Source organism: Lissotriton vulgaris, chromosome 2_1 (genome assembly GCF_964263255.1).
Source record: "Lissotriton vulgaris chromosome 2_1, aLisVul1.2, whole genome shotgun sequence".
NCBI classification, from domain to species: Eukaryota; Metazoa; Chordata; class Amphibia; order Caudata; family Salamandridae; genus Lissotriton; species Lissotriton vulgaris.
The window spans coordinates 1538322333-1538336500 of NC_141687.1; the positions used below are offsets into that span (position 1 = coordinate 1538322333).

Here is a 14168-nt window from a genome sequence, read left to right on the forward strand (position 1 = left end):
TCAGCGCAGTATCATTTGGCCCGCTTCAACACCGGCCTCTTGACAGGATCCAAGACCATATTAACAATCCAGGTCAAAAGACAAATAATGCCTGGAGTGTCTGCATCAACCTGATGGGTGGTTGGGTGTGTCAGGACCATATCGGTATGGAATGGAAGGGGCATTCTGGGCTCAAAGTCTAACCCATCCATGTGGAGCAATGTCTGGTGTAAGTCAAAAGGAAACAAAGAAACAAAACAGTAGCCAAATCCCTGCCACCCCATACCTCATGAACATGAAGTACCTCATGTGGAATAAACTAGAAACTACCACCAAGCGGGTGGCCAAACCCTAACAGTGTTCCTTTGTATTATTTCCCTAACCACTCCAGAAAGCCATCCACACACATAAAAAGAGAACAGTCAGGAGAGAGAGAGTTAACGTGGTCAGCCCCATGCCCACCCGCCAGAGCAACAAGGTCATATTTTGAGGGAAGGCCCAAGCATGGATAAAGTGCAGCAGGTGGCCAGGGCTCCCACTGCTACTAGGGAGGAAGAGGCCCTTTCATGTGTTAAAATCTGGATCCAAGGACCTCATGCCGAGGGGTTCCTGAGCATCTTCCGAACCAGCTAAAGTCGCAAACTGCAAGCATCGTACATCTGGCCCTAAAAGCCTAACAGACTACTTCCAGAAAGATTTTCTCAAGGCAGATCCTTGATAAATTGCAAACTTGGATTGATAGGGAATGTGTTCTGTCCACACTTCAAGCAGAGTTTCAAGCCAAAACCAGCACCTATGATCAAGTGTTTAGGTTCACACTGATATATTGTAAATATGTGGTGTTCATCAATCAAAGATTATATGTGGCATTAGTTGACCTGAGATCTGCATTTGGTCTTGTGCCCCATGAAATCTCTGGAGGGTTTGCAGAAATGGGGGCCCCTGGTAGCCTGGTCAGTCTCATTGCTAGACTTCACAACAAGAATTATCGCGCAGCAGTCAAAGACTTGTATGAATCATTCCAAGAAGAACTCACTGCACGCACTACAGATACTATTGACAGCACCCACGCGTACAAACTATATACTCACTATATATTCTCAGAACGAACAGATCCTAGGACCTGATAGATCGCTTAAGAGATGGGAGGAGACAACTGGGGAAACAATATCCGAAGAAGACTGGAGTTACAGTTGTGCATAATTACACTTACTTACATCAAATTGTAATCTAAATATTATTCATTTTAAGTTTATCCACCAAACATATTATACACTGGTTAAACTACACCGATACGGCCTTAAAGCGGATGACAAATGTTTTCGCTGCTCGGCGCCCGGGGCTGACTTCCTGCACATAGCATGGGCCTGCCCCAGTCTGAATAAGTATTGGCAAGAAATTATAGACACACTAACGATCATGCTGTCCGAACAAATCCCTAACACACCACTAGTGTGTCTGCTGCAAATTCGTAAACTCAAATTGGCCAAAAGACGTAAATTCCTGGAGGTCACACTTCTGCTCGCAAAAAGACGGGTAGCCAGAAAGTGGGGTAGCAAAAGACGGCCCAGATTTAAGGACTGGATGACTGAGTGTTGTATTGTAAAGAAACATTAAGGGTAAATGTGGAGGAAATATCCCTTGCCTCAAGACCTAAATATTGTTGGCAACCACTAATGGATTATTTGCAACAAACTCAAGATGACTCCTGATTGTCAGATACAGAGGTTCGTACAGATACAGAAGGGTGACAGTTACTGATTTGAACAATTTACCACAGTAGCTCCTATGTAACAGTCATGTCTGGTCATAGCTGTGGCACAAGAGATCAAGAAGTGAGATCCTAGAATGGTAATCCTTGTGTGATAAATATTATGTTATATGCCGTAGATTATATTATATGTTTTATATTTTTTGGATGGCACTGTATGCTTGAAGACACTGTGACTTATATGGAAAATGGTCATTGCATATTTGATGTATCTTGTTGTTGCTAGGTGGAAAAAATAAAATAAAATATACAACATGAATTATGCCCAAGTCCGCTGTGGTAGTGGGGCGAACTGACTACCTGCATACCTATTCTCTGTGGGGTTCGCCACCGTGTTTTACTCTGTATATCAATGAAGTGGTTAAGGCCTGTTTTGAATAGAGAATAAATCCCCGTAATCCTTTATGCAGACGGTTTGCTTCTTATCTCAAGAACTCATCGGGGGTCTCCAAAACCTGATTGATAAGTTTCTTGAATTCTGCATGGCAATGGGTCTTGAATTAAATACGTAGTAAAGGCACAGTTAGAAGTAGCTTAGTAAATGTTGCCAATAAACCCCTTGAAAGGGTTTTATGTTTTGACTACTTAGTGGTCAATTTGTCTGCTAAGTTTAAATGGGAACTGCGAATTACTAAAAGTTCTCTAACAGATCATAGAGCTAGTGCGATACTTCAACTGCATAAGAGGACTTGCTCCCCCTCAATTTCACCAGCCCACGAGGCCTACCGAGCGAAGGCTCAAAGTGCAATACTCTTTGGAGCTGAAGTCTGGGAGTATACTGACACCCAGAAGCTGGCGGTAGCTGAAAATAATTTAGTAAGATCATTGATCTCAATTCTGAACAGCTCTCCCCTTATCCTGCTTTTTCTTGATCTAGGTGTAAAATATATTTTGGATGCGGCACAGCTGAAAGCATTAGTATACTGGATCTGCATCTGGTCAACCTCTGAACTACTAGTATTCAGGGACACCCTGTGGGATCTGATGAAAATGGGTGGGATTTTTAAGGTTCCCTGGCTGTGCTTTGTTTTTAACTGGTTTAAGAAGCTAGACCTACTCAAACTGTGGGAGAGCCCTGATAACATCGGCAAATCAGAGACTGCCCTTTTGAAGTCAACGTACTTGGCTTATGTGCATGAGGGAGACAAAAGGGCTACTAACTAAAGAGTTTCTCTAATTTAAACCGAGCCCGCATTGCTAAATATTCTTGGACACCATCACACCACCCCTTGCCAAAAGCTTATATGTTTTTCTGTAGGCTGTTTGCCTTTGAAGACATCTAGTGGGAAGTGGGGAAAAGACCACGCCACCAATTTGTACCTGGCCTGTGACTTGGCCCCCAAAACAGAGGAACATATTTCGGACTTCAGCTTGGGGTATTGTGGCTCGCGTCAATGGTAGATATGCCTCATGTGCCAGAACATGGGGATCACTAGGTATCTAGCTGCCCAACGAAGTTTAAAGACTGACACTTCTGGCCCAATTGTATTTTCAGTTAGCCGCTTCATATGAAATATCTGGTCTAAACAAGCAAAGTTCCTGGCATAACTTTTTTCTAAACAATGGTATCCTAAACTGTGGTAGGTCTACTTATTAAATCAGTCTACATGGTTGCCGTGATCACATTCAAATGTTCAAATACAGTAAGCAAGTAATATTCAAATACAGATTTTAATAAACTTTTAGAAGTATCAGTATCTTCATTTCAAATAAGCTTTATTCGATAGCAAGTATCATAAAGGCATTTCACAGTCGTATAAAAAATTATAAAATTAACATTTCATATAATAAAACGAATTTTAAAACCTTGCTATACCATCCGCACTAAAATTAGGCTTGATATCTTACTTGATATTTGACCTTTGGATTTAAAATTACAGATTTAGCTAAGACACATAACCCACACAAAACAGTTAATCTTTAGTGCTGCACAGATCATTCCTATGTATAAATTTACTCACAGGTCCCCAGATTAGATGGAATTTATCCTTGATTGTGCTTTTATACGGATGATCCATGCACTTCCCAGGTGCAACGCCACATACTAGCAAGGACCTAGTTGAGTCCGTTCTCAAGATCCGTAGAGCATCAATATGGTTTCTAATGCCCAATAGAGTACATATAGGCTTGAGCCATTTGGCCCTTGCTTGCTTGTAGGCTGGGCAAGCAAGGAATAGATGGGCTACAGTTACTTGCTGTGCATCGCAGCAAGGGCAGTTAGCTAAGATGGAAGTTGTTGGGTCACATTTTGCCAGTGTGGTATTTAGCATTAGGGATCCAAATCTAAACTGGATATATAGTGTCCTATCTTTAGGTGTCCTGATTAAATCTAGATAAGTTTCCAGGGATCCAAATGGCTTATGATGGAGGAACTCGTCAGTTAGTCTGCCAAGCCCTGGGTTATGTAAGACCTGGTGGTTAACCCAGTTCCAGTAGATCTTTTTTAACTCACTCTTAGTCGGAGGGAGCTGCTTGGCCCAAGCTTCGGCTAAGCCCAGCTTGGTCAGTAATTCCTTCAGATCTCTAAGCCACTTAACCCTTTTGTTGGTATCCAGGGTAATGAGCTCAGAAAGACCTGTCTCATAACTATGGAGTTCTGGGGTGCGTCTTAGTCTTACCCAGTACAGAAGAGGGCGAAGTCTAGCCACCTCGCTATCAGTATCTATTCATTCTTGTATCTTGCGGTGCTATATTGTCTATTGTTGTTTGGACTTTTGGGTCATGTTGATCTCCTCATATCGGTGTACCTTATGAATTTTATACTCTAGTTGGATTTGCTATGCAATCATTTTTAACCAGTTCGTCTGACTCATATTTTAAATCTCAGCTGGGTCATTCTGTGGACATGCAGTGGACGTTTTACTTATTCTTGTCTTATGTTACACTGTGACTATTTGCTGTGAAATTCTATATTCTGATTAACGTAACAAGAGCTTTGTGGAGCTGTACTGTCCACTTTGGGTTGGTGGGCTATGCTGACCTTCTGATACTTCTGCACTTTACGAATTTTGCACTTTAATTGGATTTGTCATGTAATATTTTTAACCAGTTGATCAGATTTATTTTTTAAATAGTATGTGGAGTATTCTACATGCACACTGGATGCAATACTGACCTCTGTTTTATGCTATTTTGTGACTATTTGCTGCAAAGTCTTAGAACATAGATAAAGTAATAAGTACTGGATTTTATGATTGTATGTTCATTATATTTATACAAGTCGATTTTAATATTTCATCTGTCACTTTTAATGTTCACTTTGATGGTTATGGCAACCAAATAAAGTATTTTGATTTATTGATTGATACTATTTGGCAAATCCCATTAACTTTTCACACAATTACATAAATCATGATGGGTATACACTAAGACTACATAATGCTCATAAAAAAAGATGTCGAACAGTAGTCAAAGGAGCCAGACTAGTATTGTAGACGACAGCATAAGCACCATACAACACTTAAAATAACTAACCAAATAAACACACAATTCTCAATTAGATAATGTGGAACCCACCCATCAACACAATATCCTGTTGCACCCACTGGAATCTCATGATATTCTCCAAATTTCTACAGTAGAGGGATCCAACGATACAAATAAAGCACTGTATTTCCTATGTCTTTTACATAGTGTTTCTAGTATACATTCAATTTAGTTTTTTACATTTCTATATTTTTTTGCTTACCACTTTAATGGATTCTCCCACACATCCACTTGCACTTCCACGCCTTCTTTTCACATGCTTCTGGTCTGAGTTAGAGGATCAGGCAATACAGAGTGAAAATGCAAGATTTCCCATATATTTTTCTAACAGTAGAAATTCCTTTTGTAGTGTGCACTAGGGTCCTTCCATGACACTGACGAAGAATCCACTGCCACGGTCTGAAGATCCCTCTGCCAGACATGATGGTTGGACAGTTGCACAATCTAGGGGAAATTATCCACCACCATGTCATAGGAGAGACTACTGTGTCAGCACTGGCACTTATTGTTCATTTAAAGGTACACTCCCAGTTCTCAAATCTAGTAGCAGAATGCCCACCATCTTTAATGGACATCTGTACATTCTCAAGGAGGCAACTCACAAGCCAGATACATAAAAAAAAATGTTGCTGACCCTGGCAGACAACCCTAAAAATTGGAGATTTTTGACTACAGCCATGGTTAAGGCTGAAGGTCGGACAATCAAAATCTATACCTGGCATTAACTCCCTCTTCTTCTGTTAGCAACTTTTTAAAACTTTTCCCTATTTCCTGATCCATTTCCGGCTTTTTACATGCTTTTGGCAGACACACTCACTGTCATCCTGTAATGGCATGTGTTTTTCCCTGAATGCAGGTGCCGTTGGCGAGACAGCTCTCCACGTGGCTGCTCTGTATGACAACTTTGAGGCTGTGTGCTCTCTTTTGGATGCAGAGCCATCTCTCATCAATGAGCCAATGACATCAGAGCTGTATGAAGGTAAGAAGAAAGCTGTACACCAAAGCAAGGGAGAGAAGAGCACCCTGCAGACAGAGTTAACTAATAACAAAATGCAAATGGGGTACAATGCCTTATTTCAGAATCTCAATAGTATCTCTGAGAAGAGTACGAATAATTTATTGTACCTTTTTACTAGATCATTCTTCATTAACCAACAAACAGTTTTAAAAATTAACACAGTTAACAATAAAATTGTTGTACTTGTCACCAAATTCGTCTTATAAATAGTTAGTAGGAGTGTGCAGGTTGTGAAATCTTCCAACTTGCAACACCACAGAAACTTTACTTTCAAACTTTGCAATCTGAGTGAGGTGCACTGTTAAAAAAGTAACAGCATCAGTGATTCTTCACAGCAGCTTATAAGATTCCCAGTACCATGATGGGTGTTGTATCTGGGATTTGGGGGCTTATTTGGGAAGTTGTAGGGGTTTATACATTTTATTAACTGTGCGTGTGCTGTTGTTACACAGTTGTGTATCATTCAAATCTCAAGATTTCAAATGGCTGAGTGAGGCAGTTGTAAATTGATATCAGGCGGTACCTCTTATTATTAGAGAAGACTTGAAGCAACATCTCGAGGAGCTGTGCAGAAACAAGATTATTGAACCTGTGAATGCATCTGAGTGGGAGAGTGCTGTAGTGATCGCCAAGAAGAAAGATGGACAGATCCGGTTGTGTGTGATCTTCAATCTTTAACTAAGAACATTTTAGTAGAGTGCCAGCCATTACCCAAGGTGCAAGAATTGTTGACACTTGTTGGAGGGGCAAATGTCTTTAACACTATCAATTTAAAAGAGGCATATAATCAAGTGTCACTTGAAAACAAATCGCAATTGATGACTACATTTTTGTTATGCCATTTGGAGCATAAATGTATGTGAGGTTACCCTATGGTCATGCCTCTGTGGCTTGTGTCTTCCAAAAAATGATGTTTCAGCATTTTAAGGATATTCCTGGAGTGCAAGCATTCCAGGGTGATATTCGGATTTTCGCCACGGGTGTGTTTGAGCATAGTTGTATACTGGACAAAGTGTTGAGTATTTTGGAAGAGCATGGCATGACTGTGGCTTGGAAGAAGTATACATTTCTCACTGCTTCTGTTGATTATCTGGGTCATAGAATTACTGCAGTGGCATAAAGCATAAAGATGACTTACTAAGAGCATTGAAAGAAGCCCTGCATCCAACGTATAAGGATAAGCTGAAGTCATTTATTGGGTTTAGCAATTATTATTCTAGTTTTCCTGCAACCATCATTTAATCATTAAAAATGATGTTGAGAAAGAAAGAACCATTTGTTTGGACTGATAAAGAACAACATGTTTTTGAGAATGTCAACATGATTTTGTTAAAGGTTCCTGCTTTAAAAATGTTTGTAGTAGGAAACCAATGTACTATCATAGTGGACCCTGTGGTTCTGGGACTGGAGCATTCCTGTGTCAGAGAGTGGGCAAACATGAGAACACTATAGCATTTGATCAAGGGCTCTTAGCGATATTGAGCGGAGGTAAAGTACAAAAGAGAGAGAAGCTCTTGCTGGAGTCTGGGGCATTTAAAAACAAAATACTTATGTAAGGGGAAAAAATGTATATTGTGCACAGACATTAAACCATTAATGTATTTATTGGGCACTTAGGTTACAGGATCTGCTTCTTCTAGGCTAATACGAATTTCGGCAAAACTGCATGAATTTAATTTTGATGAGAAATACATTGCTGGTGGAACCAATGTAGAGCTGACTGTTTATCCAAGCTTACCTTTGAGTGAAGATTTTAATGAGGAATGCCTGTTAGACAAAGAATGTGCAATTGCTGTGGATCAATTAGTAGATGGGACAGTCAATACATGTGAAATGTATTTGTTAACTGACACCCATTGGCGAATGGGAGAAACTCCCATGCAAACTGTTCCTTTTATGGAGCGTCCTTGGGATAAGATAGCTTTAAATTCACACATGCGTTATTTGATTGTACTTACTGATTATTTTTTTAAGTGGATGTGTTATGAATTTGTGGATGATATGAGTACAAAAATTACTTTAAGTTTTTTAACTAAATTATTTTCTAGTGAAGCAAAACCTTTACAACTTGTCACCGATAATGGTGTGCAACTTATTTAGGATAAAATGGATATGTTTCTTAAAGTCAGGAATATCAAACATTTTACTGTTGGTTTATATATTCAACAAAATAACGGATCTGTCCGGGTGAACTGGGCAAAATCGGGAGTCTACCCCTTTAGCGAAAATACGGTGGAGACGGATGTGCTCATAAATGGCTCCACTCTCAGGTGGTACCCCACTACCTTCCGTTACCTTGGCGTCTTCATATATCAATCACCCACCGACACACTGGAAGGAAACCTAACCAGAGCTATCTCAGCTGTTAGGGCCCAAGTGCAATTTTGGAAGTCACTCCCACTGAATGTCATGAGCCTCATCACTTTGATAAAGATGATAATCCTACCAAAATTATTATACTATTTTTCGAACCTCCTGACCCATGTCCCGACTAAAATCTTCCGTGAGCTGGAACGTATGTTCCGTGTCTTACTCTGGAACAAAGGCAGACCTTGGGTTGCATTGTGGAAGCTATAGGCCCACACCAGCCAAGGATGCCTGGCAGTCCCAAACATGGAGTTATACTATTTAGCGGCCCAGTTACAATGGGTGACGAGGTGGTTAAGTGGCAGGGGATTAGAAGATACAGCAACCTTGCAACAGCCATTGACACAAACTCAGATTTACCATTTGTTCCACCCCATTGCTAAACTTCCACACCCATCCCATATACATCTGGAACTGGTGCATAAATGCTACAAGAGAAGCCTACACCTCACCCGTGCAGTAACCCCTACGCCCCGATACTGACTCTCACAAGGACATCCAGAGGGAGGGCGGGCATCTCCAAAGGGATTCTTACACACTGGCACACAGCAGGCATAGACACCATGGGCAACCTTTATACAGACGGCTCCCTGCTCTCGTTTGGGCCACTAGCAGAAGACCATGCCTTACCACCAGGAAAATTTCTTCTGCACACTTCTATTACAAGATCTCTGTTGGCAGCATGGGAGTACATAATGACCGAACCGGTAAAACACCTGCTGCTGCAGTACTTACACGTAATGGGTGCAGGTTCCTACATAATACACGGGTTGGTGGAAGCTCTACTTAAACATACGTTGAAGCCCATGCTGAGCCTTCGCACACGATGGGTAACGGAGAGAGGGCGACCGTGAACAGAGAAGGAGTGTGGGGCTGTCCTTGCTGGTTCCTCATTCATACAGAGAAGCTCAAAATGTAAACTAATACAAACATAGAATACAGAGAGCATACCTCTCGCCCGATAACATAAATAAGTATTTCAACATTGCCACTTTTGCGTGCCCGCGATGTCAGCAGATTAACGCAAACCTTTTATACATGCTCTGGTCCTGCACCTCCCTTCAAACCTACTGGCACGCAGTAACTTTAGCACTTGCAAACTGCACTGACACATCCCTACCGCACACATGAGAAGTCTGTATACTGGGTCTATGTGCAAGGTTTAAAAAGAATAAAGTCCCCTCCTGGTTTAGAGACATGGGACTGATAGTGGCGATGCGTCTAATCACGAAGAGGTGGAAATACATTCCCTCCCCCCGGAAATAGTCAGCTGGGAAAAATTATGGTATGGGCACAGGCAGAAAGTACAACACTACAAAGTGAGGAAACTGTAGGACTCCGCAAGTACCCAACACTGGGACACCATCCTTATGGCATTCACACACAGGAACAATAACGACGGCGGCAGCGACCTTCCTCCCTCCCCCGAAGGCAGTTAACACGAACACCAAAACCCCAAGTCAAAAGGCGCACAACACCCAATATCTAAGCTGTGACCTATAAGGTAATACGCTTATGGCCTGAATCCACTGCTGTGAACTTACCTAGGTCCCCAAACGACCACCTGATGCGCCCGGCTTTTAATTGTATACATGAGTCAAAGTGCCACCCTGGCGAGCTAATATAATATACATGTACAAGATTTACATGTATATACGCAATACGTTCTTGATGGCAGTTTGTTTAGCAAGTTACTAGTTTAGCAGATTAAAATATATACATATCTTATTAGCAGATCTCTTAGACTAATTCATTTTTTACGGAGGTGATCATATATGCATAGCCCCCATGTGCTAAATTAGTGTACATCCTACGTGACAATTGAATGCAACCATGTTCGGTGCAACTGCATATCTCACAGACACTATCATTTGTAAACAAAGAAAAGAAGTGACACAGAACAAGAAAGAAGTAATATACAACTGTTCACTTTACTATTACGAATGTAGAAGTATATATATACATGTTCTGTAAATGTACTTATGGTATGAACCTCGGCTACATGTCCTCTTTCACGGTGCCAGTATGTATACTGTTTTAAACGACCTCAGAATATTAAATACTTCAAAAAATGCAATAAAGATATTTAAAAAAATAAAATAAAATAACGGAGCTGTGGAGCACAGTAACAGAGTTTGAAAAAAAAGGTATTCAAAGTGCCGCAATGTGTGGCTCTGACGTTCAGGAGTTTTTGAGGAACAATATTTGGGCATATCATAATACGCCACACAGTTTAACAGGAGTGTCTCCTGTTTCTCTGTTAAGGGGGAGGAACGCTCGAGGTGAGCTTGTTCCTGGTTGGTTGGAAAGTAAAGAGGTGTAGTTTGGATCAGAAGGTATCCTTGGATGAAATTGTTTCTAAAGCGACTGACAAGCAAAAATCAAAAGAAAATGGAGAATTATTTAGATTCTAGATGTAGACAGCGATCAAAAGAGTTAAAAGTTGGTTGCTGGGTTATGTTGAAAGATGTGCGGCACAGGAAATCTAGATTCAGTTTTAAGTTTGCGGGTCCATTCAGAGTTGTTTATGTAGCTCAATCTGTTAAGTTTTGAAGATGGAAAGTGGTGGTCCAAGTGCAATCTTGTTTGGGTGGATAATATACAGAAAAAGATTTTAACTGAGATGTTGCAAGCACCAAATGAGTTAATGTATAAATGTGCTCATGACTGTCGAGTCCTAAGCTAACAGCGCTGCGCAGGTGACTGGGCGCGCAATCAAGGACTCAGGACACGCTCTGGATCTCCGCGTGGTCCGGACTAACTCCGTGGCCCCGCCTTTCTTTATTTAAAGCATGCGCGGCCATGACGTATCACGGCCGCGTAGACGCACTAGTGCGTACGTGACAACTCGCCTGTACCCAGGCTGCTTCTCGAACATTACATCCCTTTCAACCTTTATTGAAATTCAAATTCAAAACAACACCACCAGCAACGGCTCAGTGTAATAGTCTTGGCAGTTCAAACATAGTTCTTAATAAAACCCCAGGCATGGATAAACAAAAGTCAAAACGGCCGGCAGGCCTGTTACCAGTTTGTGTTGCAGGTACCGCCATCTCAGCCCACAGCAAAGTCAGCCAGTTGCGAGGAGGGTGCGGGGTTCCTTCTCAGCCCTTAGCCCGCAGCCTCTCCCCTGAACAGGACTCGTCGGGGTACACTCGAGGGAGCCGAGACTGACGGTGAAACCTCTCCGGGATTCGGATGGTTGGGGTTCCTCTCGATCTCTGGACTCGGAGGACTTGTCTCGGCTCGCTCCATCAAGTCTCTTGGCACCGCCGATGACGCTAGGGAGCTGGGGGTGGAAGGATTAGGCCTTGGGGAGTCCGGTTCCTGACGCTCTCTGGTGGGGGCGCCTGCTCGCTTGAAGAATGAAATGTTCCGGGTGACGCTTTCACCATCTCTCTGGGCAGTAATCATCGTGCCTGACCGACGAGTGACGGTCCACGGTTGAGGCTCAAAGGGGAGTCGGAACTTGCTCCCTGGGAATCTGTCCCGCACGTAGACCCTATCTCGTTCCTCGATTGGGGAGTCTCTACCCCGGCGTTTGATGCTGGCATAATCGTTTGAGCGCTTCCGGTTGGCCTGGGCTAGATGTGGGTCTGCTCTCTTGGGAGTCCATGTGCGGTGGTGAGGAATGGTATCTCGGACTATCCGGCCCATGGTGGAGGGTCCTGGGGCTGCGGTGGTGGTGCGGTGAGGCGTGAGTCTGTATTCTCGCAGAAAAGTATACAGGGCCCTCTCGACTGATGTTTCCTCTGCTTGGGCAATCCGTATTACTTTATTTAGGGTCCTCATAAATCGTTCCACTTCACCGTTGGCCTGCGGCCATCTAGGGGTGACCTTCCGGTGGTGGATTCCCCACTCATGGAGGTAGTCCGCAAATTCCTGGCTCTGGAATGGGGGCCCGTTGTCCGTCTTCATTTGTTTGAAGATTCCGTGGGTGGCAATTATTTTTTCCAGCTTGGTGGCCACTTCTTTGGCAGTCAGCGAAGATACGATTTCAACCTCCGGGTATCTCGTGAAGTCGTTAATAACGACGAGCATGTGGCGACCGTCGGGGAGGTGGCCAAAATCAACACTCACTCGCTCCCAGGGTTCTGTCGGTTCGTCTTCGGTGATGACTGGTGCCGGGGTATCCGCTGGGCCTGCTGCCTGGCACCAGTGGCACGCTCTCACCCACTGCTCAACTTTATCGTCCATTCCGGGGAACCATACCTTCGCTCGGAGCCTGCTCTTCGTTTTCACGATGCCCTGATGGCCCCGATGGGCGAGTTCTACAGTCTGTTGGGATAGGCTTGCTGGCATGACGATCCTGGGTCCCCTGAGGAGACACCGCTGGGAATCTACAGACAGTTCATCCTTCACTCGGAGGATGGCCTCGAGGGTTTCTCGTGCCTCCGGAGTTCGTCGACTCAGCGAGCTGGCGAGTGACTTCCAGCCATTGCTTCTAGTTGCTTCGATGGCCAGTTGGAGGGGCTCGTCGCTGCGGGTCGCGGCCACTATCTGATCGAGGCTAATGGGCAATGGCCTAGACCGTTCCAGAATGTTCCTGACGTATTCTTCCGTGTCTTCGGCGTCTTCTCTTTCTTGGGTGGTGGCTGCCCTCGGATGCCGGGATAAGTAGTCTGCCGGGTTGTTCACTCCGGGCTTGACTTCTAGCCTGTAGTCATATTCCTGGAGCTGCAGGATCCATTTTTCGATCCACGGGGGAGGTTTGGATACTGAGCCTCTGAACAGGGGAAGTAGGGGTACAGGGGAAGTAGGGGTTTATGGTCCGTGAATACGGTAAAAGGATGACCGTATACGTACACATGAAAATGTCGGCACGCCCAATGAATCGCGATGGCCTCTCTCTCGATTTGCGAGTACCTCTGTTCAGTTTCTGTGAGGGGGCGGCTCGCGTAGGCTATCGGCACCCAGTCTTCCCCATTCCGACTCTGGGTCAGTACAGCTCCGAGCCTGTGAGGGCTGGCGTCTACGGCAATGTTCGTTGACTTCGTTGGGTCGAAGTAGGACAGAGTGGTGTCCGCGGACAGGGCGACTTTGGTGTTCTGGAACGCCTGCTCTTGTTCCTCTCCCCAGTGCCAAGGAGTGGTGGTCTTCGTGAGTTCTCTTAGCTGTCTGGTGATGTTGGAGAGATCGGGATGAACCTCCCACAGAAATTCACCATCCCCAGGAAGCTTCGTACCTCTGACACGTTGGTGGAGGCCGGTGCGGCCTGCACATCCTTCACCTTCTCGGGGTCTGGTGCCACGCCTCTGTCAGAGAAGGTGTACCCAAAGAAACTGATGGTGTTTCTCAGGAACTGGCACTTTTCACGATGGAGGGTGAGCCCTGAGTCTCGGACTCTCTGTAAAACACTCCTGAGTCTTCGGTGGTGCTCCTCGATGGTGTCAGCGTAGATCAGGAGGTCATCACTGACGTTGAGAACCCCGGTTATCCCGCTCAGCACTTCTCGGATGGTGTTTTGAAACACTTCTGCCGCACTCGAAATCCCAAAATTGAGTCGCCGGTATCGCCTCAGCCCAACATGAGTGGAGAACGTCGTGA

General features: G+C 43.9%; 1 protein-coding gene across 1 annotated transcript in view; it reads left to right on the forward strand.

Annotated features, from left to right (window-relative positions):
• LOC147732861 (transient receptor potential cation channel subfamily V member 6-like) overlaps positions 1 to 14168 on the forward strand; it is a 253063-nt gene that overhangs the window by 82597 nt on the left and 156298 nt on the right. The window contains exon 3 of the mRNA XM_086957403.1: positions 6093 to 6215. Coding sequence (XP_086813529.1) covers positions 6093 to 6215 — 123 coding nt within the window. The remainder of the gene's footprint in view (positions 1 to 6092; positions 6216 to 14168) is intronic.